At 56.5% G+C, this 16,752-nt stretch overlaps 4 protein-coding genes across 4 annotated transcripts; 2 read left to right on the plus strand and 2 right to left on the minus strand.

Annotated features, from left to right (window-relative positions):
* Positions 1 to 135: 135 nt before the first annotated feature.
* J4E83_008828 (uncharacterized protein) lies at positions 136 to 2,517 on the minus strand (the record flags this gene model as incomplete). Its single annotated transcript, XM_049335721.1, has 3 exons — positions 136 to 757; positions 815 to 1,927; positions 1,973 to 2,517. The coding sequence occupies 3 exons, from the start codon at positions 2,515 to 2,517 to the stop codon at positions 136 to 138; spliced, it is 2,280 nt and encodes a 759-aa protein (XP_049185217.1).
* A 1,142-nt stretch (positions 2,518 to 3,659) lies between these two features.
* On the minus strand, positions 3,660 to 4,911 carry J4E83_008829 (uncharacterized protein; the record flags this gene model as incomplete). The annotated part of the gene is made up of 4 exons (XM_049335722.1): positions 3,660 to 4,117; positions 4,165 to 4,471; positions 4,519 to 4,718; positions 4,770 to 4,911. The coding sequence occupies 4 exons, from the start codon at positions 4,909 to 4,911 to the stop codon at positions 3,660 to 3,662; spliced, it is 1,107 nt and encodes a 368-aa protein (XP_049185218.1).
* A 763-nt stretch (positions 4,912 to 5,674) lies between these two features.
* J4E83_008830 (uncharacterized protein) lies at positions 5,675 to 8,386 on the plus strand (the record flags this gene model as incomplete). Its single annotated transcript, XM_049335723.1, has 2 exons — positions 5,675 to 7,610; positions 7,659 to 8,386. The coding sequence occupies 2 exons, from the start codon at positions 5,675 to 5,677 to the stop codon at positions 8,384 to 8,386; spliced, it is 2,664 nt and encodes an 887-aa protein (XP_049185219.1).
* A 936-nt stretch (positions 8,387 to 9,322) lies between these two features.
* Positions 9,323 to 10,595, plus strand: J4E83_008831 (uncharacterized protein; the record flags this gene model as incomplete). The annotated part of the gene is made up of 3 exons (XM_049335724.1): positions 9,323 to 9,363; positions 9,421 to 9,586; positions 9,666 to 10,595. 3 exons carry the CDS (start codon positions 9,323 to 9,325, stop codon positions 10,593 to 10,595), a joined length of 1,137 nt encoding a protein of 378 aa, XP_049185220.1.
* Positions 10,596 to 16,752: the final 6,157 nt, after the last annotated feature.

Genomic DNA, 16,752 nt, shown 5'->3' on the forward strand with positions numbered 1-16,752 from the left:
ATGATAAACGCCAACAATAAATGGAACTGAGTGTGTGTCTGCATCGATGCAGATGTGAGGGTCAACGCTCAGCAACACCCTTGATATCCACCTTTTTCACACAAACCGCCTCTTCCAAACACACTACCCCTCTTCTTACTCAGGCCTCTCAAGACAAACCCTCAACCCATACTTCAACCCCTCAATCTCGCAATACTCAGCCAAGAACCTCAGTCCAAACCGCACCGCCTGGATAGGCGTGGTATCGGCGCCCAGCGGCAAAAAGTAGGGTCCAGACATCTTCGCGCCGCTGAGCTTCTCTGGTTCGCGGGCTAGTCTCGCATTGACCTCCCTTGCTGCATACGTTTTCTTGTATGTGGATTGCAGATCCTCAATCGGCAGCGCGATACGCGCGTCTTGGTAGTGGCGATGCATTTTAAGCGTGTGGTCAGACAGGAGGGCGAAGTTTTCTGCGAGGCTGTTGTGCTGGCGGGACGCTTCAGCCGTAGTACCACCACTACTACCATGAGTTGTAGCATCTTGAGGCGAGTCGTGCGTTTTGGGGTTGTTGCAGCGCTGGGAGACGTGTGTGCAGATTGCGGCGGCGATTACGGAGCTGAGGTAAGAGCGGAGGCCGTCGAGGTGTTGGAGGTCTTTTGTGCTGCGCGAGTAGGAGAGGCAGAGGGGGAGGAGCGTTTTCCACGTTTGTTCTACTTCGCCGGGGCGGCCGCGCATGTGGAGGGAGAGGTCTTGGGCGAAGTAGGCGGCCATGTAGGCGCTGGGTGGGGTTAGTGGGGTTCATAATTTACAGCTGAGTGCTGGGTGTTGAACTTACAGAATGCACTCAAGGTTAGTAACTGCAGCCCTCTTTTCGTCTTGTTTCGAAATCTTGCCGCTGGTGAGGATCTTGGTGGCTTCATGCTTGAGGGCTCTACCCATTTGATTCCATCTCGCCGACGTATGCCCTAGCAGCGAGATGTCTGCCTGCTTCTTGTTGTTAAGAGGAGCAGATGTAGGCTTCACGCCGGCTGGGGTTGCGCCAGACCGACCGGGGGTTGCGTCGTTGCTCTCGGAAGACTGAGTTCGTAACATGTTGACTGACTTGAGGTCCTTCTTAGGGGTTGCGTATTGCGTCTGGCTGTTTTGGAGAGGGGTAATGGGCCGGTCTTGGGTTGAGCCTGCTCTGGGTCGCTTAGTGGGCGGTACCGCCAATGTCGACTCCTCTTCCGCGCGCGGCCGCTTCTCTGCAACTTTTGATGGCGTTGTAGTTTGTCGTGCAGCGACCTTGGGAATTGCCTTCTTCTTAATGACAGGCGGATCCGTGACCTTGGGCTGCGTGTCTGCCATAGAAGCCGCCTTGGAGGTATCGCTGCGCTCCTTCTTCTCGGCATTCGCTCGTTTCGATGGTAGGCGGAGAATCTGGCCAACGACAGGCGCCTTGGTCTTTGAGAATTTCAGCTTAACTACCATACTAGAATCTGTTTGCTCGACTTGACTGACTGGTTCGGGATTGGGCGATTTGCCGTTGCCGTTGATGGAAACTGAGCGCGCTCGGTTCTCTGGCTTTGGTGTACCGTTGGACTGTTGAGATCCACTGGGTGGCACAGCAAGCGTTTGACTTTTGCGATCTGACGATGACACAGATGCGTCGGAATCTGTGCGCTTCCGCTGTACTTCCATTCTGTCGAGCTCGGCCTGTATGTTGGATGGGAGGGTGGGCGATAAGATGTTCGGTAGGCCATATGGGTTCCCCATTGGCTCGTGTACTGGCGAAAGCAGCGGAGGTAGGCCGTGTGGTGTTGAGTTGGAAGGGTCCGACTTCTCGATCTTGCCCTTGGAGCTGGTTGTCTCGCTCTTCGCTGTGGAAGGGGCGCGCGGCCGATTTGAAGAAGGGGCGCCTCTGTCGGCTTTCCGGATGGGATGCTCGTCGCGTGTAGTACCAGAGGATCTGCTACTGTCAGTAATTGAACAAGATATAGAGCGGCGTACCCACGACTTGGGCGACTTGGGCTCGGTCTTTTGAGACGGCGCAGACAGTTTTTCAGACTTGCTGGCCCCATTCGCCTGTTTCTTGTCCGGCGCAGAACTGGGCGAGCTGATCTTGACGCTGGGAGTGTTGGGACCGTTCGCTTGCTTGACCTTGAAGGCCGAGAGGTTGGGTTTCTTCTTCGCTGGCTGGCCATTCGTGGCCTGGGAGCGTGGCGGTTCGGGCTCAGGTTCGTCGTCTTCTCCCGCCTGTAGCTCGAAGCAATCCTGACACGGCTCCCGATATAGATACGTCCTGTACTGCAAGTGCTCCTCCTCAGACTTGAACAGCCTTCCCAATTTCCAGGCGTTGGCTTGTTGCTGTGAGTAGTACCGGTACGGATGTAAGGATGGCGTGGAAAGTATATATGGTGTGCGCGGGACCGCCGTCTTTATGCGCTTGAAGATGCTGTCGAGGGCGTCGAGCTCGCCTTGGTCGTCGTCGGAAAGCTGCTTGCGCTTGAGGGATCGCGTCGTATCCACGATGGGCTCAGGCTGGTCTGGGCCCGACATGGCGTGTTACCTCAGGGTCTCGAGGGTGCAGTCGGTCGCGTATAGCAGCGGCGTCGCGGGCCGACGGCGGTAGGTGCAGTGGAACGACGTGTGGAGGTGGAGGAGCATTAGGTGAGGCGCTCGAGCGGGGATGGGGTGATGGCAGCGCCGTGGACGCGGTGTGAGGGCGGAATCGAGTCGGGACGCGCGTGGACAATAGCAGGGCGACAATCGCTTTCTCTTCACATGTCGTCAGTACAATAGACCCACGTGAGCGCGCATGTGGATAGCGCGGGCTGTCCTCTCTCACTCACCCAGACTGCAGGCGCTGCTACCTCTGGTCGCTCGGGCGGGAATAGGACATCGCTCGCGCGCTGTATCTATGATAGCGCAGCGACCTGGTACGTGAGGCCAGAAAAACGGCAATCTCGTGTTTGCGACAGCGCTGCGGTCAAGGGCGACATGTCGAGGTGGACATGGCTTGGCGGGAGGCTTCTCCCGCGCGCTTCAGCCCTGGCTGCCGGAGACGCCTGCATCGTCCATTGGCTGCTCTTTGCTCCGAAGGCACCACATCACTGGACTACGCAGATCGTCTTCACTACAATCTAACTTGGACAGCATTCTTCCATCGCATTCATCGCGCGGGAACTCGAGTCTTATTCACTTGAAGCGTTGATTTGTTTCCACGCGGCTGCTCGGGACGTCCCTGTTATTCAGTGGTCCCGAATGATCGGCATGGATGACATCAACGCGATCCAACTCCACGCATCCATGTGTGCATCGCATCACATAGATGAGCACCGGGCTGCTGTCGGGACAACGTTCAAAGGGTCCAGCCATGTCTTACTTCTCACAGTCATGACAGATTCCACGTCGCGTATTCTGTCAAAATTAGTACTATTGATGTTTGGACTAAGGAGGTTGCAGATCCCGTTTCACACCATCACCTACACCACCGGCAGAAGGAAGCACGTGTCGGCGATAATTCCAAAGTCTGATTTCTGAACCAAATGCACTTCATGGCATTAATTAGAGTTTCTCGATGCAGGTCGTCTCCCGAAGTCTCGCCAAAAGGAACACGGGAACCACGCGGCGGCTTTTGAGGAGTTTGGTAGAGATGGTTTCACCCAAACTAACGCAGTGAAACACAGTCAGCCTTTGTCCTACAGCTCCTCGTCGTCTGTCTCGTCATCCTCGTCGTCGTCCGCTGCTGTTGCTAATGCTGGAGAGGGCTGTTTCGGTGCATTATCACTTCGCGTCATTCTCTTCTGGAAGGGAAGTGTTCGAGGTGGTGGTGCACCCTTGCTTGCCGTGGCTTCACTTTTGGAACTCTGTGCAACAGAACTTGCTCTCAGCGTCTCGGATGACCTGCCTCTGGGTTGTGGTGCAGGTTCATCCTCCTCGTCTGTTTCATTGTCGGACTGCTCTGGGGTCATGGGTTCGGGCATTTCCTCGTCCTCCTGCTCTTCAACCTTGGCCTGATCGATCTCCATCTGGTCGCTGTCTGCATCTGGACTTGCCTCTGGCTCGGGTGCTTGTGCCGGAGCTTTACGTTTCGATGTTCGCGATGCGCCTGCTTTGCGAGTCTTGGTGTCTGCTCGGGTCGACTGTACGGCCGCCGCTACATATTGTCAATATAAGACTACGTCACGACGACGTCTTACTAACCTGTGGGCTTGTCGACTTTTACGCCAGCTAGCAGACGACTCTGGTCCCGGATCTTGCGCTTCTTCTCGTTTAGCAGTTGCATGAACTGCTGGAGCATGGCCGTCTCGGTGTCATTCTTAGTTTTGATGAAGTCATCCAGTTGCGCATTGAGTTTGGCGAGGGTGTGCTGCTCGCTCTTGACTTGGTCTTTCAAGTTGACCACCTGCTGCAACGTTTTGGCGTGCGCCATGGCTGATGCCTGCGCCCACTCAAACGGGTTGAACTCAAACTCATCGTCTTCTGGAAGGACAATCTCACCCAACGTGACCTACACACATCAGATAAATTCATCTTGGAGAGCACAATGCTGCCCACCTTGATGTTCCCAACGTCCTGGCGAAAAGAAAGTTCTAGGTTCTTGTTTTTCAGCGTGTAGACCATGCGAACACCGTCCAAGATGTCGGTCTGGCCGATTTCGGGCTGTTGCTGGAGCAGAAAATGAGACACGACGGCGGCCCACTCGTCGTCGCTGCCCTTGAATTTGTGCTTGAGACTGGCGAGATTGCGGTGCGTGACTGGGACGCGTCAGATGGCGAAACACAGACGCGCTGTGGATGCTGTCTTACTCGAAGTCACATATGGGGTTTCGCCCTCGCAGCCGACCAATCTGACATCCAGAGGGTGGCTGCCCTGCTGCAGCACTTCGATGACGACGGTCTCGCCGCGGCCATCCGCAGGCTCGACTGGCAAAATATAGCGGCTCGACATCGCTGCGATGGTGTGCACGAGCTAGGCGGGACTGCGGGAGGGAGCCCAGGTGGGAAGGTTTGTGATGGTGTGGCCAGGGAGGCTAGTCGCGATAGTGAGAGCGTCCAGGAACAGGTACCGGGCGTTTCACGTGGTAGGGAATCTATTGAAACCGTAACCTGAACCACGTCTACCTGAGACGGCAGGCACACGAGGTTATATTTGTATGTAGATAGCAATGTCACTCGCGTGGTGGTGGTGCCCTGGTGGGTGGTGCCGTCGCAGGCAGCACCCGCTGGGGTGAAGGTTTAGTGTTTGTTGTGGTTCAGGCATCCGCCCGGGACGCGAATCGAGCGCGATCCGCACCAGTCGCGCTGATGGGGAGCAGAAACAAACATGGGTGCTATACAGGGTGGGTATGTGGCGTGGTATATACATAGGCAGCGTCTCCGAATAATCTCTGGTTAATGGTTGCATTGTTCCTGCATATGTACGCTCCCGACAGCTGTACTTCTGTCCACATCGCCGTCATCGTCGCCCTTGCTGCAGGGGTGCGGAGTGTGTTATTCTTACCGACACGCGTGGCCTAGCGTGCGGGCCACCTAGCAGACCGGCCTTTGTCTACTTACCGCCTTTGTGCTTCGCGTAGCCCTGCAGGAACCTGCAAGCGGTGCCAGACGACCCTCCAAGGCCCACAGCCCAACCACCTCAGTACCTCGCGCGAAGATCCTGCACACCCACCTTACACCGCACCTGCGATACCCGCGCGACAGCTCCACCGAGCATGGCGGCCAACAACCGCTCCTTCGCGGCGCGCATCGCCTCCATTACCTCGCAGTCGACCCAGATGGAGACATGGGACGACGGCGACTTCGACGACCGCTCCGACGGCCTCCTGTTCAAGAACTCGACCGTCCATTCACTCTCTTCGCGCATGAGCGTCCGCTCCGAGACCGAATCCAATGACGACTGGCAGATTCTGATTACGCCAGGCGACCAAGCAACCAACACCTCCGCCATCAAGACCGCCGCGAAGCAGGCCGGCATCCCCATCCCCACGAGCGTGCCATCGTCGGCGCTCCTCGGCGGCTCAATCAAGAGGCTGGGCAAGAAGAAGTCGACCAAGAAGATCGAGGTCGACGACGACTGGGGCAACGACCTCGAGCTGCCCACCAATGCGAAGGAAGGACTGAAGCTGAAGGCGCCCAAGCCACGCACGCCGGCGGAGGAGGACGATGACTTCGACTGGGGCGAGGGCTCGCTCGGCATCCGCTTCGCAGGCACGCGACAGGGCACCCGCGGTGCACGCAGCTCGTCCGTGTCCGCCATGAGCCCCAGCCTGGGCAGCATCATGACCATGGAGAGCGAGGACGACGACCTGGGCGGCCTCGTGCTGCCGACCGAGCCCATGGACTTCAGCGCGCGTCTGGACAAGCTCAAGAAGGCCGAGCAACCACCAGCACCACCAGCCGCAGAGCCATCGCTCCTTCCACCGCTGCCATTGCGCGAGCAGTCCCTCACGCCGACGCAACCCACACAAACCGCGTCGGTCCCTACCCAAAAAGCGTTCCAATCACCGCCCCAATCGCCCATCGCTGCACCACTATCTCCTTCCCCCTTCAGCAGCCCCACGCCTATGAGCCCCAAGGCACTGGCACCATCGCCCAAAGCCAAGCCCGTGGTCCAAGAGGAGGACTTTGAAGATGGCTTCGACTTTGGCAATGGCGAGATCCTGGACCGCCAGAAGCTGACGCTCAACAAGAACATTGTCGTCAAGAAGCCCGCGACCAAGACCACCGCCCCACACGCTGCTCGTCCCGCTACTACCATCACCTTCACCGACAGACCCACTACCTCGCGGATACCCAGGCCCCTGCCCTCCATCGCGAGTCGGACCAGGCTTACCCCTGTGTACGAGAGCGGCGCGTCCACTTCGAACTCGACTCGGACCATGCCTACTACTACCAGCGCACAACTACTCCGCGCGAAGCGCTCTGCTCCTGTCCTCCGCAACAACAACACGAGCCAAGCACCACGCATGCCATTCCTCCCTGCTGGCGGGGCCTCTTCCCAATCGCACCACGTCATGTCCAAGAGCACTTCGCAAGCCCATCTTCGCCGCGACTCTGACCCTCGCCGACCGCAGTCTCCCTCGATGCGCTCCTACTCGCGCCTGTCTGGCGGTGGCCACAACGAGACGCCTAGTCGTGCTGGGGTGAGACGTGATCAGGCTCCCTCTGCCCTTGCACGTCATCCACCCCCAAAGAAGCTGACACAGCCTCAGCGCAAGCGAAACTTTGGCGACGGCCATGAGCTCGACCTGTTCGATGACTTGCCTACTTCAGCTTCCAAAGAGAAGCAATTCGAAAAGGTGCCGCGCAATGTCGCCAGCAACAAGTCGCTGCGCCACCAGCCGAGCAACTCACGTCTGCCGATGCCTGATCGCATGGCGACGCCTCTGCCCCAGACTCCGCGTAGTCCTCCCAAGATGGACCACACTCCTCGCTTTGCTCGCGACACCGCAGCAAGTAGGAACGCACGTGAGCAGCGCTTGGCAGGTACGAGGTCTCGAGCAGAAGGTCCCATTTCCTCCCGGCCCGTTAGCTGGGCTGCCCAAGTGGCCGCTCGTAGCCCTCATACCAGTCCATCTGCTCACAGGAAGAAAGGCTCAGGGCAGAAGCCGCAGTTGATCAGGCAGATGACGCAGCCCTACACACAAAGTACAACATCCCACCATTACTTCCCAGCTCCTACTGACCACTATGTAGACGAGAAAGGTATGATTTACAACCCAACTTTGCAACGTTGGGAAGGAAACGAGGAAGCCCTTGTTTCGTTCTCACACCCTAATACTTCCACTACGACCCTCGCCCTGACCACGGCGAGCACGCCTACCTTTGCCCCGCCCGGAAACCAGATGAGCCGCAGCCATGATCGTTCACAATCGATCTCGCACATTGCCCTTTCGTCCATTCATGCCGGCCAAGAAAAGAGGAGCTTCTCGTCGCGAGCGGCCAAGCTGGCCCAGCCCCCAGCGCCCGCCCCAGTACCGTCCCCACCGCGACCTGCTTTGATCTCCCAAATCTCTGTACCACGCCAAGTCCAGTACGAAGGCCGCATGGTGTTCGATCCTGTCAAGATGACGTGGCTCAAGGCGCCTCGACCATCAAACGACATTGGATCGCCTTCAGAAGTAGACGAAGACGAAGACCCATTTGCTGGCCTCGACGACCTCAAAGACAACGAGAGTGTCGCCGGTGGCAATGGCATGGGCGGTACCGGCACACCGAACCCCGATGATCCAACCTTTGTGGGCGAGGAGTTTGATGTCGGCCCTGGCTTCATCCGGCGACAGAAAGACGAAGAAGCTATTTGGCGACGACGCGTCGAAGGCTGGGTTGGCGGCCTTCGCGACAACGGCGAACACCGAGGCGGCTGGCGATGGGCGATACGCGACTTCGCCGCCAGTGCCTCAGCTGGCCACCCAACCTTTTAACGACCACGACACCACGACACCACGACACCACGACCTTGTACTATATGTGCACGCACACCCATACTCACGCTCACGATTTTATGATTGCATCGCAGATGATTTGGTCTTTCGGCGCATTTTGCTGGACTATGATCCACAAAAGTAATGAGACGTGCCCTGGAATGTCTTTTTGAGATATCCCCCCTGATGAGTGTTATGATGGGCGCTGTTTTGGATAATCGCCTCACTCTTACGAACAACGCATTTAACGACCTTTACGATTGCATTACACATGCTTTACAGAAAGAGCTTCGCTGCTCGACTCACACGACACATACATGACTATACACGATTTCCTTTGTTTATGATCTACGGCGTTTTTGGGTATTGTCTTCAGTACATACGAGAGCATCTAATACTATATCCTTGCTCGCTACGAGACGAAATGAAATTTATTATGTTATCAATGTCCTTGTGTGCTTCTTGGTGATGAGACTGGTCTGCTAGAAGCTGTAAAGGCTACGTCATCTATTCAGGGGCATGAACTAACCATCCGCCCAGAATAAACGACCTAGGAGTCTATTGAATGTCCAAGTTTCGAGTAGCTTCCTTCGCTCGATTACGGTACGGTGGTTTCGGTTCCATCTCAACAATGAGCTCGTGCGATCACGTGTTAGAGACGGAGATGCTGCTCAGGTGCTGCCTTGGGCATGGTTAGAGTCGTAGGAATCTGCAATGCGTTGTAACTGTGTCGAGTTTCGCCTTGATACCGACGTGTACTGCCACCTGCTTAGTTTCGCCCTTGCATGAGGTAGCTCGGTGATGTGGCCGCTACTGGAGGCTTCTTTCGGCCCACGGACGGAGTCATAATAGCGGGGTCGCTGGTCACACGCCCAACGTGACCCACTGCCCGTCACACAATCCTGCCGGCCGTCACCGCTCCTCCCACCCTATATCATGTCGCGCTCCAACGATCCAGGTCACTACTTCCAGACGACGTATGGGCTTCCATCCATCTTCATCCATCTTCCTTTACTTTAGCTGATAGCATGTAGCTCCTCTCTCGAGGAGACAGCTCGCAAGGCTGCCAAGTCCAAGAACACCAAGGGCAACCCCCTCAAGCTCCCCTCCAAGATCCTCGCACTCACCGCGGACCCGCACGATGAGAATCACATCTACGTTGCCGAAGCAGCCGGCAACGTGAAGCGCATCAACATTGAAGTCGGTCAGACCTCCGTTTCTCAGCCGCCTCGTGGCTTCACTTCAGCTATGAGGTCATCGCTGACAGCTCCCCTTGTAGACTAATAAGGTCGCTGCCACCTTCACAGGGCCCGTAGCCCCTCTCACGTCCGTTGCCGTTTCACCAAAGTCAGACACACTATTTGCAGGGTGTTGGGACAAGTCGATCTGGTCATGGACCCTCTCCACGCGCAAGCCCGCCAAGCGCTTCCAAGGCCATAGCGACTTTGTCAAGGCCGTCATAGCATTCACGCTACACGGCAAGGAGGTCTTGGTGTCGGCTTCACAGGATGCAAGCATCATCGTTTGGGACGTCGCCGCGGGCTCGAAGCTACACACACTGAAGGGACACACACGAGGGATTCTCGCTCTTGCGCTAGACCCGGTCGACTACGAGCCCAGCAAAGAGACTGCTACAGTCTTCAGCGCTGGAAGCGACCGAGAGATCAGACGGTGGGCCATCGGTTTGGCGTCAGCCTCTGAGGTCGAACCGTCGCCCATCATCGCCCACGAGACAAGCATCGATGCCCTACACTTCGATTCAGACGGCGATCTATGGACAGCTTCAGCAGACAAGACGGCTAAGTGTCTCTCCCGAGGCCGTGAGTGGGAAGAGGATTCGACATTCGAGCACCCTGATTTCGTCCGCGATGTTGCCATCGACGAGGACGGCGGTTGGCTTGTCTCCGTATGCAGAGACGAAGAGGTTCGCGTATGGGACAAGAGCAGCGGCAAGCTGCATCACACTTTCAGTGGGCATTTTGAAGAGGTTACCGGCCTTCTACTGCTAGGCCAACGCGTGGTCAGCGTGAGCATTGACGCTACAGTCAGACAGTGGAGCCTCAAGCCTCAAGAGCTTGCCAAGGCCATCCAAGAGGCCGAAGACGAGCGTCTCGGTAAGGAAGAGGACAAGGAACCCGAGCGCAAAGAGGGCATGATGACAGCGGAAGAAGAAGCGGAGCTCGCTGAACTTCTAGGAGATAGCGATTAGTTTTCGACGAGCGGACCACCGACCGGACTTGTGCTACACCGGATTTCCTGGAATTCGTCGAATGAGCTTGTCCGGTTCAACCGTCCCTCCACCTAGGTAAATTCGAAACGAGACTATAGGCCAAGACAGTCATGAATGTACCCCACCACCATCCGGCCCACGGCTACCAAGGACGAACACGCCTGGCTTTGCGACTACATGGCCTCCGAGCTTCACGGTGATACGAGAAGTACTACGGAGACTGGCCATGCTCACAGCTCAGTTCTAGCAACACTGTTCGTCTGGCCCTGAAACGGGTCGTCCTACGCCGGATGTGGCATCGGTACCATGGTTGGCTTTCCGCACATTCTCTACACAGAGTAGCTTGGTATTCCCCATTTTCTCCTTTTATGATTGATACGTGGTGCTATTTACTGGTGTCTAGCGTCGTGCCAGGCAACCACCACAGGCACACATACACACCTCGATACGTGACACACCTTCCTTCCAGCAACAGTTTCCTGGCCTTGTTACCCTCACTTCACCGTCTGAGGGATTCTCACACTTCTTTTCCTCCATGCATCACTTTTTTTCGTCAAGCAGCGCTTGCTTCCACGTTCTCACTACGCCATCTCATGTCATTCCGACCACGTCGCCGCCATCGACCGCAGTTGCCAACCGACACCACGATCGATGCCGCGCGATGAGCTCCTCCCTCTCCACTCCCTCCTCCGAGTCCTACGAGTCTTGCAAACACCATTGGTGTAGCGGACAGACAGCCATGAGGGGGACGCACAACCTCACGCCAGGGAATCCTCCCCGCCACCGGTGTCGCCTTCTCAGGTTGTCGCGCGTGGAAGATACCAACAGATAGTGGCCTTAGCGCTACAACAGACGTCAACCGTCCGTGGTTCATTGACGCGAGCGCATGCGTCCCCTTCACGGCAGTCCAAGCATATGTAGGAAGTCAAGGCTTCTCTTACTGTTTCTTGTGCGCGTTATCGACGAGGACAACCGGTGGCAGGTCCTCCTTGTTGCTGGCAGGGCATGAGTAACCTTACAGAGACTGTCGGGATACTGGTTGGTAAGCTCTCTTGGAGCTGAGGCGCGCAGCCTCTGCTCTTGCATGTTTACGGCGACTGCAGTCGACCGCGATTATTATCACCTTTGGTGTCACACGGACAGAGGAGTCTGTTAGTCAAAGGGAGCATTCCCCGCCACCAGTGTCGTCTTTTCAGATGTACGAGTGTGGAAGAAGCCTGCGATATCGATACTTCCTTGGAAGTCTCCGACAGACCTTACGGTCCATGGCGTTCTTTTGGCTACAGTCACTTCCTCTCTTCAGGCCTAAACATGAGAATCATGTCATGGCCGAGTCGCCCTCAATCGTAAGCTGGTCTGTGGGGCATGGGTGGGTGGGGGAGTTGGAAGGGAGACAGCTGGGAGGAGCTGGGGAGGAGGTGGAAACACCCCCTCTCCTCCTTCTTCTGGTTCTCTCTTCTTCTGCGTCCTCGCATCTACCCGCTTCCCAGACTAGCATGACGAAAGGGTGTACTACTGCGATTGCACCTAAGCTCTCCCTTTACGGACAGCCATGGCTTGCTTCGCGCTTTTGTGTCAAACTCTTCGGAGTACTTTTGGTCTACCTCATTTTGTGTTCCCGGGTTTGAGACTGGTTTGCTCCTTGTCCTCCTTCCGTTCCTGTTGGCTCGAGTTTGGCTCCCCTACCGATTCGCTCGCCTTACTGGTTTCAGGTAGAGTATCCTTTCCTCACAGGGTGGGTGGAGCAGGCAGCAGGGACAAGGTTGGGGAGAAAGTGGAAACACGGTCTCATCCAACCCTCTTCTTGCTGCTTCCTTCACCTGCCCGCCAAAAAATGCTTCGCGATGAGAACCTGTCAGCAAGGGAAACGGTTCGCCGTATCCCCGCCACCGGTGCCACCCTGTTCAGGGAGGCGAGCGTGGAAGATGCCTGCGACATGGAGGCTTCTTCGGAAGTTCTTCCGACAGACCGCATGGTCCATGGCAATATTGCTCACAGGCACCCTCTACCGCATGTCCCCCCGATGTCTTGGCCATTGTGCAAATGGGAAGGTCAGGGAGGCGGTGGGCAGGGGACGGGGGAGAAGGTGGAAGCACTTCCTTCCATCCTTTTCGTTGACCCGTCTTCTTCTGCTGCCTCCTTCATCTTCCTGGCTGCTGCCTTCCGAGTCCCGCTTTTCAGCCCTTACTTTCGGGTACGCCCGCGCCTCCAGGTACGCCTGCTTCCTTCGGATCCGTCCGCTGAGTTCGAGTTTACCTGCGCCGTCTGGATACAGCCCGCTCGTTTACGTCCATCCGTCCATTCCGGGTGGGTGGGGGAGGCGGAGGGCAGGAGGTGGGGAGGAGGTGGAAGCACGCCCTCTCCTCCTTCTTCTAGTTCCGCCTTCGACGCCCTCACCTTCCGGACACAGCCCGCTCGCATACGTCCCTCCCGTTGACCGATTACGTTGCCGACACGCGGACTTGTACTGCAGGGAACGTTCGCGTAACCCCGTCGCCAGTGGCACTCTTTTTAGAGGTTGCCGAGTGCGGAAGATGCCAACAGATATTGAGTCCTCCCGGCCTCTGCTCTTGTCTGGAGCAGATGGTTGGGGTTCTCTGACAGACCGTAACGGTCCCTGGCTCAACTTGCATACAAGCACCCGCCTCCCTTCGGAGGACAGTTTTTGTCCTCGCGAATGGGCTGTCGCCGCATGTGTGCGACGGCCTCTTCGTTGGGTGTTCCCGTCCATGCGTGGACTGTCGACGACAACTGTATACCCATGGACTCTCCCTCTTCGGCGGGTAAGTCATGGCGTGTGCCGCTGCCAGTGCTCGACAGTATGGCATGGACATTCGTGGAAAAACCTATTGTGTTGAACTTATTGTGTCAAACTTTATCGAGAATTTTATTGGAATCGCCCTTACGGGCACTACAGTGTGGGGGAATGACCGGAGCCGAAGGGTCCTTGGGACCCCTCTCGGCGTTGATGGCTAGTACCCTTTCGTTCGTGTTGCCATCTGATGGCATATCGAACACCCCGTGTTTGGTATCCTGCCCGCGTGCCTGCAAAACACGTTGGTTTGGTGTACCATCACAAAAATCGAAAAAATCGACAAAAAAACATCGAAAAAATCGTCCTGGACTGTTACTACGCCGGCTTGTTTCTATCTTTTCACTGCCCCTTTACGGATCAGCGGTGCTTGGATATCCGGTGTGATAACGGTCTCTTCTTTGGTAAACGCAGCCGCTTGCTTCTTTATGGAGTGACTGGGCTTTACCATTCGCCAAGCTCTGTCCTCATCACTGTACGGGATGGAGCGAGGCACCCCCGTGGGATTTACCTGTTGCTCTTTTTGCGACGGTGTTTTGACTACGGGGTATGCGTGGCAGACTGCTATCGCGACTTGACCCAGACGACGAATGCTTGTCACGACCTGTTGTTGACGTTTGCTGCGGACGACTTTGTTTGTTAGCGGCGAGCTGTCGGCGACGAATTGTAGACAACTTGTTGTTCGGGTCAGGGAGGAAGCGAGAAAATGTCTCCGGCCTTACCTTTGAGCACTGCAGCCGCCGGCATTAAGGTCTTCACCCTTTGCGCGCTGGCCATACCTCCTATGGCTTCAGCTGCTGCAACCTAGCGGGGGACTGCTAGCGTGGACCGCGCCTGCTCATCTCTTGAACCGGCTCGGGAGGAAGCGAAAAGTGTTCCGGTCTTGCTGTTTGTTTCTACTTCGGTTGGGGACGATGAAGCGAGGTGTCCCGCGGTATACGCGTCGCTTCTTTTTTTGTTGCGGCGTTGACTACCTGCGATGTAGCGAGGGGGCAAGCTGCTATTGCGGACCTGATAACGCTCAACTTCTTTGGTTGACGGGCTTCGGGCAGGATGCAAAGAGTGTTTGCCATGAAGGAGAAAATGGGTCGCTGGTGGGCGTGCCAGGCGATCGCAAGAGGGGGACGGGCGGTAGAAGTCGGACCCTTGCGCCTCCTCGTGGTGCTGCCTGGATAGTCGACTGCTCTCTTGCACTTGAGTTTGTGTGGGGGGGTGGGAGATGAACTAGATGCTTGGGACGCAACGATGTGTAAGTCTCTTCTTTTCTTTTGGTGTTGCTAACGGTGGGTTGTGGGTACGCGTGCGGGGTGTTGGTGATGTGATGATGGGTTGGATGTGGCTGGATCTTGCTTCGGGCGCTTGTTTTTATGAAGGCACTTGCTCTTGGAGCGAAATGAATGATCTTCTCACATCATATGCTATTGTTGCCTTGCTTCCCCGTGATCCATCATCTTCTAATGTTCGTCTTCACCTCGACTTCCATTTTGTGCTTCCACGCGCGTCGTCATCATCATATCCAATCACAACAACTCGCCCCTTTCACCTTCACTTTTACGAGACGCAGAATCCTTCTCCCTATTGTACGAGGCTCGTCTATTGTACCCAGCCATCTCAATAAGCCGCGCACAGTCCTCCACCGTAGGTACCATATATAAAGGCTACGATCCGTCCTCCTACTCCTCTCTTCTATTTCACACACCGGTCGCAGCAGTATGTTGCGCGTGTGTATACGGTGGTCCGACTCGGCATCAGAGCGTTGGAGGTGGCCATGCGGACGACTTCGTTGACGTCAGCCCACTCGCCCACTTGCAAGTCGGCACTCTCTTACTGCAGACACTCGCGACTGTACCGGGACTGCGCCGAGTTCCCCTGCGCCCACATGCGACCATGCCAGTTAGTAGTCAAGATTAGGCGAAGGGCCGCGCCGACTGGTAGGAAGCACGCCCATCTCGCCGACAGTATCTAGTCCCCTTGCCGCACCATAGCGCCGACGCTAAGCAGATCAGACAGCAGGACATCGTGTGTACAGCCGCTAAGATCCCACTGTGGAAACTAAACAGGATGGTGAATAGCCGGTCCTAGCACGACATCATGTGTGCCGTCTAGTGTCTGCCACGTCTTCAGGTCAAAGTCGGGCGGGACAAGCATTGTTTCCCCGTCTGTGAAGGCATACAGCACTTCGGCGACCCGGGTGCAGACGCCAACCTCTCGCGCACCCCGGCCCCAGGCATTAAATTAGGCAGTCGACACCTCGGACGCGGGGACAATCGCCCGGAAGGCGGTCCAGTAAGGGCCGTGTGGCGTCTGGAGCTCGTCGAGAGCTTTGGTGATGTCGTCGTCAAGGCGTGACCACCTAGATCCATAGGATTAGCGCTTTCTCCGCCAAAAGAGAACAGTAGCAGTAGTATACGTACCGCTCAACGTCTAGTCCTAGCCAGTATTAGATTCCCAAGAGCAGGTCACTGCGGTCGAGCGTGGTTAGCGTCGCGGCCCACCGATATGGTGCGAGCATCGCCATGGTCGCGGCTGAAACAAAAGAGAGTCGCTGGCAATAGGCAAGAGAATACCGCGTAGCAGTGGCGGGCCGTTCCTATCCGGTGCTTAATAGAGCAGACCAACGCCGCATATAGGCCCTATCGCAATGCGCAGGGCGCTGCCATGGTGAGAAAGAGGTATTGCCAAACAGTTTTGCGTCGCTATCGTTATCATGGTACACTCTGCACTACCAGAAAAGACCACCTTGCCTTCTACACATACAATTTCCACACTTCTACAATAATCCAACACTCCACTTACCGACTACATCAACATGTCACCCACTCGATCATCATCATCACCGGTAGTTTACCATCCACGATCGGTTCCTGGCGTGCGTTCCTCGCAACCTCGCAACCAGCCTGGCGGCTACAACCCGCTGTCCCCCGACTTCTTCTGGGACACAGCCTACACCTTTCCTGCCCCCGTGGCGCCTACACCCCTCCCCGCGGTCATCAAAACCACTCCGCGAGCCACAACGTCGGCGGCAACCCACCCCACCGCCAGTGCGATCAGTCCTCCCCGCGCCCCGCGTAGTCGGCAAACCAGCCCTGGCAGCTACCGTGCGCAGCCTGCTAAAGGCGCTGTATTCGGCAGTGCACGGGCACCGCCTCCCGCGAACCCTTGGGGTGGCGATGTCTTCGCCAGGATCAAGGCTGATGATAAGGTTGTGAGGGAGCGGGCGAAGGAGGAGAGTGAGAGGGAGGGGGGGTTGTTCCGCCCGAAGATGACGCAGACGTGGAGGGGTGGGGGTGGGGAGGTGGTTGTTGAGGTTTTTGAGGAGAAGAA

The sequence above is a fragment of the Alternaria metachromatica genome, assembly GCF_023757995.1.
Source record: "Alternaria metachromatica strain BMP 0045 chromosome Unknown scaffold_27, whole genome shotgun sequence".
Classification (NCBI taxonomy): Eukaryota; Fungi; Ascomycota; class Dothideomycetes; order Pleosporales; family Pleosporaceae; genus Alternaria; species Alternaria metachromatica.